At 37.9% G+C, this 21,693-nt stretch overlaps 1 protein-coding gene across 1 annotated transcript in view; it reads left to right on the plus strand.

Annotated features, from left to right (window-relative positions):
• AGBL4 (AGBL carboxypeptidase 4) overlaps positions 1-21,693 on the plus strand; it is an 891,229-nt gene that overhangs the window by 331,926 nt on the left and 537,610 nt on the right. The window contains exon 5 of the mRNA XM_071750192.1: positions 12,002-12,218. Within this exon, the coding sequence (XP_071606293.1) occupies positions 12,002-12,218 (217 nt within the window). The remainder of the gene's footprint in view (positions 1-12,001; positions 12,219-21,693) is intronic.

Raw genomic sequence — 21,693 nt, forward strand, 5'->3', positions numbered from 1 at the left:
TTGCAGCTGGACTCATTAGGGACAGAGATTGAGGTCAGCACATGTTGGAGTTGGATGAGCAGGGTGAATGCAAAGCCAGAGACTGAAGTCCAGTTGCACACGTGCATTCACTTTAACTTGTCAAGAGAGGGGCTTGCCATATTTGTTCTTCCCCTTTTAGCTAAGAAAACTGGGGTTTTTCCTTCCAGGCTTCTCTCTTTTCTCCCTATCTCTGTGTTTAACGTGGTAGCTCAGAGTGCTGTCTCTGAGAGGGATAAATGAAGAACTCAAGAAGCTGGTCTGTGCAGCACAAACTGAGTTTGACTGTGGAGGTGCAGGATTGCCATTGCTAACAACAAGTCACATGCTGGCATGGGGAAGAAATGAGACCTAAAGACTCACCCTGTAGCCAGATAAATGCTTGGAGGTAGTTACTTTGTGACATCCACAAGAATATAGGATGTTATAGTTTCTTAACAGAGGAAAGTGGCAGAAGGGGATATGAAGGAGTGCACGAAGGAGAGATGGAGTGTAAAACTTGTGTATCTGCAAGATGTTTAGCCTAGGGAAAAATATAAAGTTTGCAATGCTGAATTTCAATTATTTGCCCTCACATTGTCACATCTTGTATGTGTTTAAAAATTATGTGCTTTCATGCAAAGAAATCAGGTGGTCTACATCATAAATCACTCTTTATAGCAAGCAAGAGTTTGGAGGGACCTATCTTAGACCTGTACTTTTCTGGGAATAAAAATGAGACACTTTTGGAGATTGAGAAGATGGGGAAATGTGATTAATTAAAAGCAGTAAATCATCAGTCCCACATGATTTATATATAAAAGAATTCTGAAGAAGCTTAGGAATGAATTATCTGAAGTACTAACAAAGATGTGCACTCTCATTAAAGCCAAACCCTGTTCCAGAGAGTTGGCAAGTATCAAGGGTTTATCCTATATTTAGACCAGTAAGCATTACATTCTGCACATTGCAAATGGTCGAAACAGGAATTTAAAAGGGAATAATAAAACACCTGGAAGATTGTGATGTTAGAGGCTTTAATGAGAACAGCTTCAGCAAAGAAAAATCATGTCTCACTACATATCATTTAGAATTCCGAATGTGCCCATAAAAAGAGATAGGAATGGCCATATTGGATCAGACTGAAAGTCCCACCCTGCCTCAATATCTGGTCGTAGACATGTGGGAAAGAGAGGAGAACAAAAAGGATAATATAGCCCTTTCTTCCTGGACTTGGTGGAGGGCAACAAGGGCCAGGTTTAAATTTGAAGGGGTCACTGCAGATGTGCTGACACCATCCCTTTCCCAGTAACCAGTCCTGAGCACCTGGTTAATGTGGTGCTTGAGGGATATAATTTTCCCTGCTCAGAAAAATGGATTAAATAAAATAATTATGTTTTCAAAACATAAATAAAAAATAAATTAATAAATAAATTATGTTTTCATAAAAGGGAGAAAAGAGGAGTCTGAAGAGCTAGATGTTGACAATAACAATGACCAATTCCTGAGGTATAACTGTAACAAGAGTCTTTTTATCTAGGAAGGCCACCAGGTTTTCCTCACCTTTTGTTCACAGTTTGAGATCAAGTACTATTGCCTGGTTGTAAAGCCATGCTGTGGTTTTCCTAACCTGATGGGATGTGTTGTCATTAGCTGGTCTTCACTCCTCCAGCTGTCTGTTCCCTTGGTAGCCACATATAATGCTTCTGCTAGCCATGACTCTGGGTGCTCCACAGTCTGGGATATTCTCAGCCACCATTCCCATTAGGTCCCACCCCTCCCCTGACAGGTTCTGTTTTTTCAGCCTTTGGAAGAGTAAACAGTGCTGAGAATCAGGCACAGGCTCTCAGCTTGCAGGAGAGGGTTCAGCACCTTCTGGGACTCACGCATCTTGCAAAAGGCTTTAACTCAAATCTCCCTTTTCTCCCTCTTCCTCCTCTATTTTTTTTTATTATTTTTTTTTTAGTTTTTTAAGGTGTAGCCTTTGTAATTGGTGCTAAATGCTGCCTGGACTGACTCTCTTGGGCAGAATCAGTTGGCCTATATAGCTTTGCATTTTCTCCATGTGATGATGTAATTCCCTTTGTCCTTCAAAAATAAAATTGCAATATGTGCCAAAGGAAGCTGTTTCTGACTTGCCCACCAGTCTTTTCTGTTTGTCTCCCTTTGGTTCCATTGGATGCCAAAGTGTTGTTTTCTCTTGGAAGTTCATGAGAATGCTTCCTCACCTTTAGGTTTCAGCTTCCAAGTTCATGAGGTGATGTCCTGGTTTGGGCCAGGATAAAGGTGATTTTCTGTCTTGTACTTTTGCTTTCAGCTAAGTCTCCTGTAAGTAGTTGCACTTGCTGAAATTAACAGCAAGTTTCTCAGCCAGTGTGTGTTTCTAGGACTGATAACACTTGATGTTTATAGTTACTGCTAGAGACTGGTGTGCAGAGCCAAGGACACTGCTCAGCTCTGAGGAAAACATCAAGAGGTCCCACCTGCATCCCTCCTTTGGGGAGGAACGGACAAGATAGATGCCAGAATTGACCAAACAGAGTATTCCATCCCATATACGTCATCCTCAGTATAAATTTGAGGGATCACGAGGGCCAAGCCAGATTTCCTGCCCTTCCTGCCTTTCCTGCTTCCCTTCCTTCACCTGGAAGGGTCTGCCTGTGGTCCTGATCCGTGCCAGCCCTTATCTGTCTGTTCCTGCCTCCAGTTCCCAACTGCTGCCGAGTCCAGGAGTCCAGCCTGGGCTTTCCCAGAGCTGCCCTGGAGACTCGGTGGTGATGTGAGAGCTACTGGGGGAAAGGGAGGAGGAATGTGGTATCCATTTTCTTGTATATTTGTATATATTTAGTAATTTTTCCTATTTATCATTACTGTTTCATTAAAGTTGTGTAGTTTAGTTTCTACCCCATAAGTCTCTCTCCCTTATTCTCTCTCCTTTCTTATCAGGGAGGAGAGAGAGATGAATAGAGAGCGTCTGGTACTCGGTTTAATTGCCGGGCCGGTGTTAAACCCTGACAGGTGAGCTGGCTGACATAATGTATTTTGACTTTTTAAAAGCTTGTGAGAAAGTCTGTCACAAGATACTGCTATGAAGGCTAAGTAGCCACATGTGGTGACAGGATGAGTACCATCATAGATCAAAAACTGACAAGGAAACAAAAAGGCAGAGGGCTGAGAGGTCACTTTTCATCAGAGTAAAAGGCTAGCAGCTGTGTTCTTTAAACTTACCTATCAGGTCATATGCTAAATTTATTTATTAATTATCTGGGGAGAGGTGAAGGATTAGATGGTAACACTTACAAATGATGTAATTACTTAAGTAATTTAAGCCTGTAGCACAGTTAGAAGGTTCTGAGTGATATAAACAAGTTACTTGGATGGATAAAGAAGGTTCAGTCCTGATATGTGAGAATTGAATCTGCAGAGAAAACCACACAAAATTCTTATCCTCTAACTGAAGGGAAAAAACTGAACATTGCTGTTGGCAGTTCCATAACAGAAGCCATTTGAGCTGCTGTTATAGTAGAAAAAGTGAACAAGGTGCTAGAAGGCGTAAGAAACGGGACATTAAAAATGAATTACTGAGCTCAGTCTTCATTGTGTGGAGACAGAGGATAGGATAAAGCATAATATTATGGGTAAGTTTGCCCAGCTAACAAAGTCTGATCCATGATGACAATTTCCTTTTTTCTTTTGTCTTTGTCCTGCTCATACATCATCTACTATCAGAGATGCTCTGATCTTTATCAGGAATAATATACATTGGGAAGCCTATGGCTTCCAGAGAGTTTCAGACCTTGCTCAGAATCAACAAAACTACAATTGTTAAAAAATTATTTCACATCCATTCTCCTTCCTTCGGAAGTTAGTTAAAATTCATATGAAAATAACATAAATTAGCAATCTTAACTTCGTATTTAGACTGTGAAGTCATCAATATTATAAACATGGATTTCAGAATTCAGCTGTTACTGAAATACTTCCTCAAGTCAGGGCTCTTATGAGACATATAAATTATTCTTGCATAGAGAAGTCACCTGAGACAAACCTAAATGAAGTTAACATAGATTTTTAAAATTATTCTTGCAGAAGAACAGGGAGTGGTGGGAATAGATGAACAGATGGGAAAGGGAGAAGAGGAGAGTGAAGAAAAGGCTAATTAGGTAATTGAGGCTAAGAGGCTATTAGAGCTGACCCTGTGGTCTACTGGTAGTGCAGTTCAGGGACTTCAGTTTGGGATTGAGCTTGGTCCCTTGTTCCCAGGCCAACACGTGCTTCAAACATTGCAAGGACTCAGTTTTATAGCCTTTATCATCCTGTTACTCTGTGTTTTCAAGTCAACATAATCTGGAGGGCTTGCATTTCAGATTATTGTGGAGGCAGAATAATGGAGTGAAATGTTGACTTTGGACGTGAAGACACTAAAATGCTGTTTTAACAGGTAAATTGTTTAATGAAATGATTTGGCATTCTTTTGGACTGCCTGGCAGAGAAAAGTCTGATAGAAATAGAGATATTTTGAAGTGATGCTTAATGGGAATAAACTATTTCTCACTGAGCCAGCCTTTCCTAAAATTTGTCCAGTACCAAATTCTCTCAAGAATTTGGATTTTTTTTCATAGGTAGTAGTTAAAGGAAAGGCCTAAAAGGTTATTTATTCAAAGTCATTCCAGTACCTTGTTTCTGGCCAATTTGAAGCTGGTAGGTTTGCAGTGTGCCAGTCTTCTTTCAGTCTCCTAACCTATCTTTCTTTCTGATCCGGTCAGTGATATTCTTTCTTCTGTTTTTTATATGCTTATTTTCTCCCTGATGTCATTATATTCAAACTGTCTTCTGAAGCTGTCAGTAGACTTGTTCTTTTATGGCCAGAGGCTGGGATAGGTCAAAGCTAGGACAAGCATTGCTGTGTAATTTTCAGATTTATATGCTGAGCTGGCCCATTTCTAGTACTCACCTTTTGCTAGTAATTTATTAATTCTCATTTAATTCTTTTAGCTGTCTCTACTTTTTTTAACAGCATTTGTTGCTACTTTCTCATTTTTTTTCCAAAAAAATATTGGTTTTCTTTAATCTGTGCTCTAAACTTTGGAATTGCAATGGTGTGGCATTATGAGATGCCTTTTCTTTGCTGGAACACCTGTGGTCAGTAGGCAAATCATATTTTGACAGCAGAAAAAATCAGCACTGTTCATTATCCCTGCAGTTTAAAACAGAGCTTCTGTATGAATAGTTTCTACAGTACTGCAACTGCTGCTTCAGAGGGAAGTAGTTTAAGATGTAGCAACTGGACAGTATAAAAAAACAAATGAAGCAGAGAGAAGCTTTGGTTATAATGGTGGGCAGGAGGGAGAAAAGGTAAAGTGGCTGCTTGGGCACAGGGCAGCCCACTTGTACCTATTGCTGGCTTACAGAGCTTGGATTTCTCAATCAGCTGTCAGCTCCCCTAAGACATACTGAAGTTTTTTGTCAAAAGAAGGCACTGTGCCAGATCTGGACCTCAATGAACATATTTTATGTTTAGGGGAGATAGATGAGTGATGAACAACACTTCATGAAACCCTCTCCCACAAAACCATACTGAGGTTTGGAAAATCTGAAATGTCACTTCTCTTCATTTGGGGGATGCAGTGTTGCCCTCTCTTATATGAAGCTGCTTAATTCAATCATATTAAAAATTATTTCTTGCCAGCTCATAATTTAGCAGACCCCCTTTCATAATGTTATGCTCATTCTGGTGAATCAAAGGATGATATCTTAATTTCTGCCAGCAGAACCCAGGAACAGATTTTCAGCCTTGCTTTATAACACATAATCATGATCTGCTCGTAGGGACCTTTCCGTGCTGCTTCACAGTGCTTCCCACATGGTACCCCCTTCCCTCAACACTTCTAGGAGTAATGGCTTCTGCTGGTTCCCTCTGGTTTTAGGTAGAATGGTTTCATTGTGGTTATGTTATCACCATATCATTTTGGTTTTGCTGCCATCACAGGACACAAAAGACTGGACTGTGGGCAAGAACCATTTTTCTGTGAGGCACTTTGCAAACACAGGACAAAGAACATTTCCCACTCTTATTTTCTCTTTACTGTTTCACCTCACCACTGAATTTTCCTTGTCAGAACACTGCACCACGTTGAAGATACAGTTTTGTTAAAAACCTTTCTTATTAAGTTCCTCCTGAATATATCCTAGCACATAAGAAATATGAGGAATTATTCTCATAACATTTGTTCATGCAAATCTGTTTCTAGGGTTTGGTTTTCACGTTCTAAAACAATAGTAAAGTGATTTCAGGACATGTTCTCTGTCTTTGTATTGGCTGATGGGACTGATTTATCTGATGTTCAGGGCTCATAAAGTCTGCCAAGTCAGACTAGCACTGACACGGGTACCCAGTGCTGATGAAGTTTTATCATGTTTATTAAAAATAGCTAAAATGCAGAAATTCTAGATAAAAATCAATGCGCCTTCTAATTCTTTTATTTAAGTTTTAGAGGAAAAACTCAGTATTTTCCCCTTGCAGTTGTAAAAATGCAGGGTTAAAACCAATCTTTCTACAATTTGCTATTATTTGAATTACCTCCAAATCTTTATTGAAATTAGTCAATTATTGCAATTAACATCAACCCCTACAAGCTGTATGCTTAATGTGTAGATTTCCTGATTTTTGTGAAAGCCATTGAATTATACAGTATTTTGACTTTTGTACTTAAGAAGAAGAATAAACTTGGTATTGACAGAGGTGGAAAACTCTGAGGTGCATAGTAGACTGCTAAAAATGATAAAAATATTCGGAGAACATTATTAGTAGCAAGAAAAAAAACAAGACTTACTTTTCAGTGTCTGAAGCTGAGTTAGCTGTGCCAAAATCCATTCATTTATCTGTAAACAATATTTAACACCATCTGACATATTCATTGTCACTCTGTGCTCTGTGAATCACATATAAAATTATGTTAAAAAAAAAACAAACAACAACCCTGCAAACTTATTTTGTCACAAGTAAGCCAGGACTTTTGAAGATGGTCAGCTCCACTTGTCAAGAAGGATAAGCAAGAAGAAAAATAATGGCTTAGACTAACAGAGAAACAAGTCAGGAAGGCTTTCAGTTTGAAAGGGCTGCCTCCCAGAAGAGGAGTTTGCAGTGCACAATTAACTTCCTTTTCTCTTCTCCAGAAGTTTGTTGGATTTATTGCAGTTAATAAATAGGGACATCCACCTTTAAGAATAAGATCTGAACCCTCAGAAGGAATAGCTAGACACATGGTACTTTAGGTAGTGTCAATAAATACCTGCAGGTTATTTTCCCAAGTTGAATAGGAATCAGGTTTTGTTCTGCAAATGTCTATAAAATTTAGGCTTAATTTCCTCTGAGAGTGTGACTCAGGCCTACCCCTTTCAATTATATATGCAAGCCTGGAAATTTCTAAATTTGTTAAATTGTATCCCTCCATCTGCAAACTGATGGCAATTGGAAATGATCACCACAGTGTGTCACCACAGCTAACACTACATTGCAATCAGATTCACTTGAACATTTCTCTACAACTCGGATCACTTAATTTTTCTTTTGGCCATTGATCTTTTAGAGCACCTGCAGCTTTTTGTTTTTCCTCCAAAGATCATCATTTTACTTTGAGGTCTGCTGACTGTGATATGTCTAACCCAATCCTGGAGAGGCAAGGAACTGAATAATTACTTCATGAGTGCCATATTAAAAGCTGTCCAAAGACTGTTTAGGCTGCTCATTAAAGTCATTGGGAATTTGGCTGGGCGAGAGCTTCCTGCTTTGGTCATGCAATAGTAGGGGGAAAAGCATGCCAAGGATTGTTATTATCCAATTATTAGTGTTGTGGTACCAAAAAAGGATTTGATTAAGACCCTTGTGCATTTAAAACTTTAAGAACAGATGCCACACATCAGTACTCCTGCCACCCCCCCTGTGCTTTGGTTAACTCCCAGTTTTCAAAGGGAAATAGTGTAGCAGACAAAAAAAAAAAAACCTAACCAAACACACAAAAAGAATTATAAAAAACAAAAACAAAACAAAAAAGCCCCAAACAACCCCCCCCCCAAAAAAAACCAAAACCAAACAAAGCCCACAAACCCTGCCCCTGTGAAAACAACAACCTGCACCACAAACAACAGAACAGGTACTTAAAATCTGCCTTTAAGATAAAGATTATGGCCAAGCTATGTCTGAAATTAAAACTGTGCTGAAAATAGAAGAATAGTTAGGATGAAATTTTCAAAGCTCGTTTATCTGTAATACTCCTTGCTGCCTGTTTTAGTAGCAGAGAATAAAATCCTGGGACCTCTGAAGGTACCAATTTTTTGAGATTGAATAATGGTTTCCAATTTTTTTTTAATTTCTTTTTAAGCTGACAAATTTGATATTACTGCATACCACCAAAGCAGACTAAATGCCCTGTCTCCAGGCTTCAACGTAGCAAACATACAGGAACAGACAAGTACATGTACATTTACAGTTGGAGTAACAAATCTGCTGGCTTGGGAATTCTACCTTTTTGGATAGCAGAAGGCACTCAACCCCATTGGTTCAAGCCTTTGAATAGCACTGGACTACAAGAGTCAAAATTAAGAGGCAATATTTGGTTTTGAGCTTCCTTCCTCTTTTGACAGAAAGAATTTTGCATTTATCTTTAAGGCTAGGCAGTGTGAATTTATTTCAAAATGATGTAAAATATCACACTTCACTTCTGTAAAAATATTTCCAAAAACAGACTGGAAGGTGCTTGCGTGCTATGCTCTCTGGCTGGGCTTAGAATTGTGGTGGTTCTCCTTTAAATAAGCATTCAGAAGCCCTGACATCCAGGCAGTTGTGTATCAATTAGCAGGGTGCATTTCTTGGTGTGAGTTGCCTGGAAATGCAAAATGACAAAATCTGAGCATTAAGCTTCCCACCATCATTTTGCTTTCCTACCTCTAACTCCAAATCAGCTTCATTGTGACTTACAGCGTAAGAAGTTGCTGCATTTCTGCAGATCCGTGATAAGATATTTATCTCCAGTAAGAAATGCAGTTAGATTGCAGTCTGAATCTGTCCCTGCCAGGCCCTAGATGCATTAGTATTCCACTGGCAGCTGCCTGTAGGTAGGAATATTGTTTTTGTCCATAACCAGAGGGAACAATCAGACTAAGCCGTTCCCCGGCTATAAACCAGCCAAAGTAATTGGGTTTAATTTTAATTTTTGTAATAGCTTTAAATTAATAGGAGCAGCTGCTGCCACAGTGTGTGGGTGTCCTTTTCCAGAAGGCATAGAATAAAAAAGGGAAAGAGTAAACAATAGTGCATCTAGGACACAAAGGTTAATTCAAGAACTGAGCAATGTCTTTTCGTTATCAAAAACTCAGTTGGTGATATCTAGCACTGTGTCTCTTTTCTTTCTTTTTCTTTCCCCTTTTTTCTTTAATTCCCTGATAAGATCTCAATCTGATTAGGCTTCTGTGTGTAAAGATGTGTTGTTGGTATCTAAACACTAACTCTCTTTCTCTGTATGACTCACAAATAGATTAGCAGTGACAAAGTGCTAGGAGAGATAAAAATAGATTAGCAGTGACAGGAGTACTATTATAATTATTTTTGCAAGATACAGTTTGAATTAAGAGTTTGGGAACTTTCTACCCTTAGAGGGTGAATTTAAACCTAGGAACTGAGGATGGTTTCTGCTGTTGTGTCAGACACCAGATAGCAAAATGTCAATACCAGATGTCCTAGACATCAAGATTAGCCATAATAGCCAAATGCAGCCATAAAGTGATGTGTCAAAGTGGATAATAAAACAGATGCTTAGCTTCTATAATGAAAGAGAAAGGGAATGAAATATCAAAAGTGCCTTTAATACATTAACAAAGTTGTCTTCAACTTGCTTAAAAGAAGAAACTTATTGAACCAAAGAGAACTACGTGTCATTTAAACATTAACTATCAGCAGATGAATTTCAATTAGCATTAGCCTTTCTAAATTCCTGAATTTCTCCTATTGGTCTCATTTTACATGAATTTTTTATGGCATAAAGTGAAGCTTGTCCTTTATTATTTCTCCCATGTTAATTTGGAAACAAATAAAGTTCAACAACTCAGCAACATACTGTTTAAACTTGCATTACGGGTTGAGGACTGGGAGCTAGAATACATTTACCCACTGCCATATCATCTGCTTGATTTGAGACCAAATGAGGGATGTCCTATAGCACTCCAGAGTAAGGGGGAATGATAGAAATATGTTAAGACACTGGAGAAACCTATTAGGTTAGGGTACTGCATGCAGACAGTTGGTGGCATTTTTCCCCTACTGATACTTGTGGAAAAAAGAAAAAAAAAAAAAAAGGAAAAATTGTTTTTCTGTCCTTCACATTGGTGTTTTAAAAATAATTTTCAGATCTTAGTAATAAGCAAGTGCTTTACCTAACAAAAAATACTGAAGCGAATGCTGAAAGCCCTGAATTTTCAAGAATTAGGGCATTAAAAGGGGCAAATAAATTCTCATTTCAAGTCTAATTAACTGCATCACTGGCTTTTATTGTACTTTTCCAAGAACATCTCAATTCCTTTATTTTTCTCTTTATAGCTCCTGAGTCTTTCTGATCAGACTCTTTAACTGCTGCTAATTGGCAAACACGTACTTCTGAACCCCCCTCATTAGGGGGTTTTGTCCTCTATTTCATATTAGCAATGAAAGGCCAAAACTGATGCTCTGCAGTAGACCAGCTTCTCGGAACTATTACAAAAGGCACATTACTACTGCTATGTCTGTAAATCTTATTATGTTTTCCCTCACCATGATTCTAGTTTAGCTGAGCTCTGCTCCAATCATTAGATGAGACCTGTTTATAATGTGTAATTGAATCAGTTAGAGACTGCAGAACCATAGTGTTTTGTTGCCAAACATGAGAGGTAAGTTAGTTACATCAAATTACAAGTACATCGCATGACTAGAGAATCTCTTGTCTAAATAAAGCTGGAAACTCCATGTACCAAATGCAGACAGAGTAAAACCAGAAATACTGAACATCTCTTGTCCATAGAATGAATGTTTCACCCACCCCTGAAATGTTACTGATGTCTGTTGAAAAATAACAGAATAATTGAAGTTGGGTGAAAGATGTCAGGCAGACATTTGTTATTCCTTAAACAGGTATGAGTTTGATAACGATGACATGGATGTCTCTATTATAATTATTTACTGTCATGTATATTCATTTCCATCTTTGCACTACTAAGCCAGAACTCTCGATGAGGGCAGCAATCCAATTTGGAACAGCACCAAATACCCTTTTCTCCCTTGGTTTCTAGTTTAGGACCAGGTCATTTCCCATATCTGAAGATTTTTCTTTGGGTTTCTGTTGTGGGTATTTTGGGGTTTTTTTCACCTCAGGAGTTTATCTTTGCTTCCATTCATTGGCTTGGTATTGATGTATGGACCCTGGATATATAAATAGATATTGAAATATATAAGATAATAAAAACATGAAGATAAACTGAATTTTTGTAACAGTGTTGCTGTATACTGACATTCCTATATCACTTTTACCTCTCCTCAGTGCTGGTGATTAGGCCTGCATGAAAGGATGTAGCCACAATCCAGCCAGATGTTTGGCTGTGTGGTGATGAGGTCACACCAACCTGATAGTAAATAGAAGACAGGTCAACTGATCATGCAGTTTTTTCACTTCTTTGGTTTCTCTGGGTGTGTGATGCCCTCCTCTGCCATGGCAACTCTTCCAGCTTGGGCACCTGGAGACAGCTGCAGTACCTGTGGGTACTGGTGCCCTGGCACAGGACCTCTGCCGTGCCCAGGCCCTGGCCTTGGAGGTTGCAGGAGGGTTCTGAAATTCAGGCTCTGGGATCTGCTCACCAGCTCCTGAGCTCTTCAAGCTGTTACATTTCATTTGCTCTAGAGAAACTGAGCCTTCCGTAACCTTTTTGTTCAGATTTCTGATGTCAACCTATATATATGTTTTTTGTTGGTTTTTTTTTTTAGGCAAAGAATACCATCTAAAAACGTATATTACTACCGGTGCCCAGACCACAGGAAGAACTATGTCATGTCCTTTGCTTTTTGCTTTGACCGTGAGGATGACATTTATCAGTTTGCTTACTGCTACCCCTACACCTACACTCGCCTTCAGCACTATCTGGACAACCTACAAAGGAGGAACATGGACTATTTCCACAGGGAGCTGCTGGGACTCAGTGTGGTAAGTGATAGGAATGCTTGCCAACTAGCAGGCTTCATTGTAAATGTCTACCCTTAAATGCTTAGAGGGTTAAATTTATCAACCCTGCTAAAATACACACACACTTACTTGTTTTACTGCTCTCAATAACACAGGAGGTAACCTACCTGCTTGGTGAAATATAGACAGATGCTAATTTAATTTCACATAAAATATTTCCTTTGCGATATGCAAGGCAATGCTAAATTCTCATGTAGGATCAATTCACCTCTAGAGACATTAAAGGATGAAACTGAAACAGGTTTATTGAAGTGTGATTTTTAGAGTACTCTGTGCCATTTGTCTTTTTGATAGAGCTTTTCTGTTCAGAAGGAAGTATGTGTTTTTTGAGCATGAATACAGCTTTTTAGATAAAATAATGCAAAACATACACAAGGTACCTATTGTAATTACTCTTAAAACACTTGTTTTGGTGAAACGAAATTAAAAGGTGTTTATTGGGCACGGGAAAGGGAAATGTGATGGGTCTTTTGGTGCAGGAAGGAGGGCTGATGGTAAGGCTGATCTGCTCACTTTGCTATAACTTTTCTCTGAAATGTTGTTGGCCCTAAGGACCTAGAAAGCATGACTCAGCCATTCCCATATCAACTCAGAAATCATCAGATTAAAAAATAATAGCTGAAATCTTGGGTGGTTTTTTTTCCTTTTGCATTTGCAGGCTTTATAGTGCACTTGCCCCACATACTTAATCTTTCCTCTGAGATTTGATTTGGTCTAAACTCGTGGTGTGAGAGTATCAGGAAAAGTAAGCTATGATTCTTATGATGGCTGCTGATCCCAGCTGGGGCTTTAAAAAGAATCCCAGCATATATTGTGAAAATGAGAATAAAATCATATGTATACCTTCACTGAAATAAATAAAAGGCTTCCAACGTTGGAGCAGGCTGTTGAGATCCCTATGGTGGAATAAAACTTGGAGGAAAAAAAATATCTTATATAGAGAAGAGTGAAAACAGAATTAACCAAGGAAAGCTTTTTTTTACCCTTTTGACAGTTAAGTACAGTTCTTGTTCTAGAGATGACAGTTACATATCCCTGAACTGATATTAATTATTAATCATTCCAATTAGAAGGACAAACAATAATAATGGAAAGGGATATTAAAAAAATAGAAAAAACAAATCTTCAGAGAGTGGAAGAAGCACTATTATTTTAATGTGTGTAGGGTTTTAATTATTCATCTTAGAGGGCAGAACTATCATTAATTCTATAAGGAAACTGAATTTGTTTCCTTTCACTCTGAAAATAGTCTGTAAACCTTCATGTTTGCATATTCATCAAAACTCTGATCTGACTGATTAAAACACTGAGATAGAGGATTTGTCTTTTATCTGCATTTTGACAGACAGAGCTATAGTCTTAAATCTTGTTAACATTGTGTTACCAGTAGTTGCTAAATATTTTTTTTTTTCATATTTCAGCAAACTAAACAAACAGATGCCATTCAAAATGTGGCAGGGAATGTGCTGTGTATAAGTCCTGATTTTATATCTTTATGTACACACAGAGTATGTTTTGCAGCAATTGATATGGTAACATTTTGCAGCAGACCATGCTGATCTGGGTAAAAAGCTTCTGAATCAGGCTCATGCTGTAATCTTTGTAAGTAATGTTACAATCTCAGAGCATTTCTGGCTTTTCTCTCCACACAACTGTCCTAGAACAGCTTGGTAATTTAATGCCTTTGCTGAGCTTGAATAGACAATTTCCATAAGTTCTCTGCAACTTAAATATTTTAACATAGAACTTTGTTGCTATCATACATCTTTAAATGGTGAAAAACAGGATCCTTCAGTCTTCACTGCACAATGCTTCATCAAAGCAGGAGCTGACTGTACTTTAGAGAATTGCGTGCCATATAGGATAGATTTAGAGCTAAGAAAGCTGCATCCCTGCTCTGGCCCCTTATGTAAGATGAGAGGAATCAGATTGGCATAAAGAGGCCCTTAAAAGCTCTATTCCTGGCGAAGGGAGGATACCCCTGGTAGCACATGGTGAAAGGTAACTTGGAAGAAGCCATCTGAGGACAAACCCTGAAGTCCTGATGCTGGATACTGGGCTGTAGCAGGGTGAGATGTTGGATGCTGGGGGAAGGCTGCAGCAGACCTGTCGAGATGCTGTGTGGCCACTGATAGGCTTTGGTTCATTCCAGGGGAATTTTACAGCTCTCTGCAGCTGTTTCTGTTTGTGAGGATGATCTGAAATAGTTTCGCTTCTCTTGGGTTATGAAATTTTGAATTGTGTCTCTTGGAGACAACAGAATCTCACTGCAGATCTTTGGGGTTTTTTTTATTTTTCTTTGTCATGGAGCAGTACAATGCATGTCAAAGAAACCATGCTTAGGTGATTGCTCCTGAAGGCTTTCTGAGTGCACATTTTGCTGCATGTAATTTTTTTCAAGGCAATCTAATTTCTAATCTGATTTCATATTTTCTCTAAAGAAAGTACTATGCCTCCATTAACTCCTTAAATACTTTTACTAATTTTATGGAAATTGAACGTGAAATATCAGTATGGGACATGTAATTGTCATTAGGATGCAGAATGGCAAAGCTGTTCAGAGCCAAATGGCAAAGATTCCCATTGCCAATGTGAATGGATAACTTAGCTGTTCTATTTCTGACCTTTTAATGTTTATATTCTTTACTTCAGAGAGCTATCCCACATTCTAGATGTGGCAAATGGTCTTGAAAATAGTCTCTCCTACAAGATAGCAATGATGGTCACCTAGGTATCATTTAAACTGCCATTTTCATTCTGTCATTGTTGGCCTTGGGTAACTTCACACATCCCATGGTTTGTCCCAACAGATCAGAAGTTTAAAATCTGTGATCATTTTTTAATATTGTGAAGCTAGTTTTTTGCATATTATTTACATAGCTCTCTTCGTGGCATGTATTATACAGTACTGTAAAGCATAATATGATGAAACATAATTTTTATATTTCTGTGAAAATGTAAGCACAGGCTCAATGCACATTCACAGTAGCTATTTTATTATACTTGTACAGTCTTGTGTGCAGTGACAGTTATGTGTAGCATTATAAACAAGATTTCAGAGTTGGCAAAATGTTTGAGTCTGTTGTAATTTGGGGGTGACAGTCTAAATGAGCTGTGCATACTTGAACTGTGGGAACAGTTGATGAGACCTGTACTTCTGCTAGAATTCCACCATCACAGATAATAAGCTAAACAACTTTAGGTGAGCCTGGCTCAACTCCTACAGCCCACATTACAAATCACCACTGGCTTGGCAATATTTTTATTATTCACTCAAAAGAGGGCAAAGATTAATTGGAGACAGATACATCCTTTCACCCCATTAGGCAATGGTGCTTCCAAATTACACTCGAGGACAACTGCAACTGCACATGCAAACCGCAAGCCTCCGAGGGACTTCCACAGTACACAGAGACTAGGATATGGAATTCTGTTAAATTAAATATTAAACATACATATTTTAAAACAAGAAGGCAATATGTCTAATGTAGAGCTCTGTAAGTGAGCCAATCTCTTAAGTCAGACATGAAATACTGAGAGAAACAGATTGGAACGCAAGGTGCTTCGCTCTGATTCCACACCACTTTGGTGTGCAGCTTTAATTTATTAAGTTACTCCCGATTTATGCTGGTGTCAGAGATCAGAATGAGGCCCCTAGACTGTGAAACTGCACACCAGATGTTACATTGCTGGTTCATTGATCAAATATCCCTTCTTTACCATCAAAATGACTTGGTACCCCTGTAAAAACGGTTGGTCGGTTCTGCTGATATCTACTGGTCGGTTTTTAACCACTCGGTTATGACTGTTTTAAAGCATGAAGCAAAGAAAATAGACAATTTTTATAAGGTTAGATTTCCCATTTCTGTGTTCAGTGTTAGGTTATGTAATAATGGTTCTGATAAAGAGAAGTATAGTCTTTGTCTTTGAAAAAAAAAAAAGAAGTTACAGGCTTCGTTGTGATGTGTCATTTTTGGTATCAGATTCTGTACTTGCCAATGGATCTGACTGTAACTAAGTTGAAATGTCATCTAAATGCAATCTATGGCAATTTGCTTTGTCTGAAAAAGGCTACAAAAGCAACACTTAAAAAAAAGTAAACTAAACTTCCCATTTCTCCAGAATGTAAAAGTGCACCTACAAATATGTTCAGGGCACAATCTCTTTATTCTGTGGTGTTCCTATTTATTCATATAGTACTGCTGTTCCCATAGCACTCATCATGTGAATGTCATCCCAAAACCATACATGAGATTTTAAATGTTCCAACAGCTATTTTCTTAGCTGGGTTGGATATCAGCAGAAGCAGAGTTGGACCTAAAAATAACACCACCAACAGTTCATTCCGAAATAAAATATGATTTATAGTATATAATAGCACAGTGTGTTTCTGTGGAAATTATATAAGTAACATGAAGAAAGAACATGAGACTATTATATACCATCAGTTTTAAAGGAAAATTTCTTTGTTACAATTTAAAAGAAGTTCTGAGAGATAAACTTACTCATAGGAATCATAGACAAGGATAGATAGGAGAAACTATGTTACTGTTGAAAGTTGCCATCTGTCTGTAGGATATATACAACTGTTCCTGGTAAAAACAAGAAATACTTCGGTTTAAGTTGGCAGCAATATCTAGTTTTAGAAAAAACAAACTCAAAATCATAATTTACAGCTAATATTGTGCAGAGTTACTAAACGCAGTATCTGACTGGCTGTTTCTTAAATTTCAGAAAGAGCATTGTTTCATATTGGAAAATAATTTCTGAAAATATTTCCGTAAGTTGTTTATCCTACTACGAGTAAAATATCTTAATTAAGGAGAAGATTTCAAATCTCAATTTTGCAGCTCACATTTTACAACTGCCCTTGTCCATTTAAAAACTAGTGAAAAAAAAAAATGCTTGAAACTTCCCAAAAGAGAAGCTTTGAGTATAAAGAATCCATTGAGTTAAGAAGTCACCTGCAGAGAAACTGTTATGATCCACTTAAGATGAAAACCTCCTGAAAAGAATGACAGTAAATGAATTGTATGTGGTGGTGTTAGTTTACATGAACTGTTTTCATGTATAGATCCTTTAGCCACACAGGGAAACCTTTGGAAAGTGAATGAGCTCTCTGAAGTGTTCCCTGGACTTTCTGTAGCTGTGCAGGTTCAGGGCTCTTGCATTTCCATGTCAGGTTCTTCATCTCACCTTCACTACACTCTTGTCATTCATCTGGCTTGCCCTTTCTTTGCCTCAAATCTAACTTTTCTTTCCATTTAGTTTATACTTCCCTAAATTAGCTACAAGAGGGAAGTTGTGGCATTGATTGCTGCTTTTATGTTCCTTAGTCTGCTTTGTTCTTTTGCACTCATTACCCTTATCTCTTTGAGTTGTGAAGGGAAATTCCAAAATAGCTACTGGGTCTTCTAAATAGTGGGAATGCACAAGGTGGTCACTCTCTGTTCTATGCATTCAATATACATATTTCAGCACCATTTCATGCAACTTCATATCCCACTCTATGACTTGTCTTCCCTGCCCTTGTCTCTGTTTTGCTCTCTTCTCCATCCTCTCACATGTACCCCTGCATTTCCAGAGAAGCTGGCTCAGTACCTACTTTGTCCAGGCTTTGATCTGGAAAGGAAACATTAATGATCTGGTTAGTTGTCCTGACATACCTGAACTAACATCCAAGTACAGGAAGGCATTTCAGGGTTTGAATCCTTGTTTCATGGCAATGCCAAACTTCAGATTTTACTTCTTTCTGTTCTCAGTACTTTCTGCTGCTTGGCTGGGGGCAACACAGCTCAGTGTGATAGCTGTAATCTCCATAGCAAAGAAACTGGTTTTGTCTGCACAGTCAGTTCAACCTCTATGTTTGGGCATCTCCCTTTAGTTACTGTATCCTAAGCTTTGGGGGACAGGGAGCACCTCTATTACTCCCTGTGTTTAGTGGAGCAAGACATTTTTTTGGTTGGTGCTTGGGAAATAATATAGAGCATCTAATTCATATCATTCCATGAAATACACCAATTTAAAGGTTTTTTATGATTTTCAGATTTACCCAGTTTCACTGAAGAATGCATTTTGATAGACTGGTATGGTCCATAGAAAACAGTGAAAACCCTGGAATACATCCATTCTTCTTTCACTTCCATTTGCAGAAATTTGTTTTCCCTCTTTTCCACCACAGCATTAAGCAATAATTACCATGTTGATACTGATGCTGAATGTACTTCCATGTTGGGGAAATTGTGCTATGTGGAGCTATTAGCTATGTTTGCCCCGTAGCGTTTTACTGCATTGGCTCTGCTGGGATTTTGACTGTGTTTGAGTTGGTTTCTCTTTAGATCTCCTGAGCTGTGACTGTGTACTGCATCTGTAGGGCTGGAGTTTTATTTAATCTCTACTCTTTCATTGTGGACCCAGAAGATGGGTAGTCAGCCCCATATTACCTCCAGGGCTGAGACCTTGGGATTGAGGGCTTCTCCGAAAAGTTCAGATTATGCCTTTTAATTTAACCAAAGAAAGAACTGCTTATTGATTTAGCTTTATAGTAGCTATATGATGTAAATATAATATAATAAAACCTCTAAATACCTTAGACAAAATCTTCATATATCTTGTGTAAACTGAGCATTGTGGCTCTGGTCCAACAAAACACTTAAGCATAGATTTAAACTTAAGCATGTGTAATGATATTGTTGAAGTCACTGGCACAGTTCATGGCATTAAGTTAAATGTGTGTAAAATTGGCTTTAAGCTCCAAGGTCAGAACAATCAGCTCTGTAAGATCAAGGCCTGGTGCCCAAATATTTTGCTGTTATCTTGTACTACTACTATAACAACTTGACTACAGGGAAAAAAAAAATAAAAAATCTGAGACTTGAAGCCCAGATTCTTGATGTTTCCAGCCAAACCCATTTCTCACAAAATAAAGAGTAGTAATGATGTTTTATGAGTTTAATGATTTCATGTAAATGGGTCTGACTATTGGTTGACTTATTTGTCAGTTCTTTTTAAAATGTTTCTTTTAATAAGCTCTCAGGGGCTTGCTTGTCTAACGTTTCACCTGTACCTACAGTTCACCAATACCACTGAATCTGAGAGCTAAATTAGAGACCTAGTTGTAGGGTATGGAAAGAATTTACTTGCCAGTCATTGGTAGCCAATGGATTTGGCCAGTGACTTCATTCAGTCCTTATAGTTTAAGAATAAAACAAATTTGCAATAAGTTTTGAAATACCTTTCCAGTATTACAAAATTCTCACTAGGTAAGATATTTAAGAGCTTTATGAAAGACTGAGAACGATTTCTTCCCACTTAAACATTGGGTCATCAGGAATAGGGTAATAGGGGTAGGAAGAGGCTGGACTCAGTGATCTTGAGGGTCTTTTCCAGCCTGGGCAATTCTATGATTCTTTTATAATGTAACAAATAAAATACTCAAAAATAAAAAGGCAACAATTTTTTGTCACTTTCAGTCAGGGTTTGAGGTTTCTACATTCCTTCCTCTACCTTCCCTTCAGATTAATCTTCCCTCTTGTAACATTATATACTTAATATGTAATACCAAACTAAGACAACAAGTGAAAGTAAGACTCAAATTTTATTTGAGGAAGCATTTATTTGTCACCTCCTTTTTGGATATTTCATCACTCCATCATCTGTTTGGAGAAGCTGCTTCAGGTAATACATTTTACAATCTTTTATTCAGTTGTCTATAAGGATGCTGATATCTGTGTGCAAAGGGAATCCCATTATTGCTCAGCAGTCCTTTTTTTGCAGTGCATGACTGATGTGTGCACTTCAGGCATTCTGCTTAAGAAATCCATGGTAACCCTGGAGTCCAAGGACACTGCTTTGTCCATGTCTATGCACATGTTCAGCAAGACTTTACCTCTGCTGGCCATAATCCTTGAAAGCTGAAAGCTGGCTCTAAAAAGACTTCAGCTTGTATATCAAAAGGCAATCTGTGATATATCTTTATATCACATAGCAATGAGAAAATAAAAGAATAAAAAAATATTTTATGCAGGTTATAAAATAATAGAGACCAAGGAAGTGTAGTTCAGGTGGCCCAAGATAGCTAAGTACTGTTGACTCTTATGTATTTGAATATTTGTTCTTGAGGAGGAGAACTAGGGGGTAATGGAGTTCCAGAACACATAGCTGGGAGGTATTGTATGTAGCCCATGATCTGTTCATGACTGCAATGTTGGTTTACTCTCCCTTTCTTTTTTGACTGTTTGGAAATCACTTTTTAAATAAAGAATAGTGCAATGAGGAGGAAATCAGACCTACACGTAAAGGAGGCTAGTGCCATTCTCATTGTAAGACATCATGTTAGATTAAAACATTTTATTTTACATGATCATAATAATATGGAGGGGGAAAAAAGGAATGTAATTCTGGGAAATGTTAAATTCTGTTGAAGTGCTGCTATGTTTCACAAATTCTGAAAGCAATATTTATCTCTATTTTGAAAGCAAATTAACATACAAATAACATGAGAAGACAGGAGATTTTTAATGTAAAGCAGAAGATACTTAATTGAAGAGTTTTTTCACTTCTTAGGGAATAAAGATACAGCTTGAAGCCTTTTTAATACTTTTAGAGAGATCTTACATGGCAACTAGTCATACTGGTACATGAAAATAACTGCATTCTCTGATAAAGATCCTGTTTTTCATGTTTTCAAACAGCAGCTGAGCACCATACTGTGGCAGCAGAGAACAACCTGAGAAAATGAACATAGAAAAGGTCTCAGTTACATGACATTTTCAATGAAAAAATCAGCCTTAGGCCCACAGTCAAAAGTTTTCCAACAGAATTCCCTAGAATTTTGGACACACTTTTCTACAGAAAGTGTTTGTTTTTATGAACTGCCTTATCTGCTGGTCTAATAAATGTGTAAATTGTAGGAAGACAAGACAGAGAAATAATCGGTTTCAGGAATTTTCATAAGTATTCAGTAAAGAAAAATCCATTCCAGAAATCAGTTTTCTACCTTTCAATTTCCTGTTAACTGCTTCCAATTTTTCACTTAGCCTTAATTAGTTAAGTTCCAGGACTGTTGCTTTCTTAAAATCTAAAGACTTCAGGATTTTATAATACATCTATTTCTTTTTCACTTAGATTTTCTGCATTAAGGTGAATTATAATAATACATTAATACCCATCATGGTTTTAATCAGCTTCTTAGTATGTCAGTAACAGCTGCATGTCGTTAAAGGTTGAGGGGGTGTGTTTGTTGGGGTTTTTGGGGGGTCTGGTGGGGTTTGTTTGTTTGCTTTTTGTTTGTTTGTTTTAATTCCAAGTTGCTTAGAGTTCAGATGTTAACTATCCTTCTCCATCTTTATGCAAGCTGCAATGTCCTGCAGCATAGAACAAGCAAAAGTCTTATGCCACTTGTGGAAGATAACTCACTTTTTTTAATTTTTTTTTT

Source organism: Heliangelus exortis, chromosome 8 (genome assembly GCF_036169615.1).
Source record: "Heliangelus exortis chromosome 8, bHelExo1.hap1, whole genome shotgun sequence".
Taxonomy (NCBI): domain Eukaryota; kingdom Metazoa; phylum Chordata; class Aves; order Apodiformes; family Trochilidae; genus Heliangelus; species Heliangelus exortis.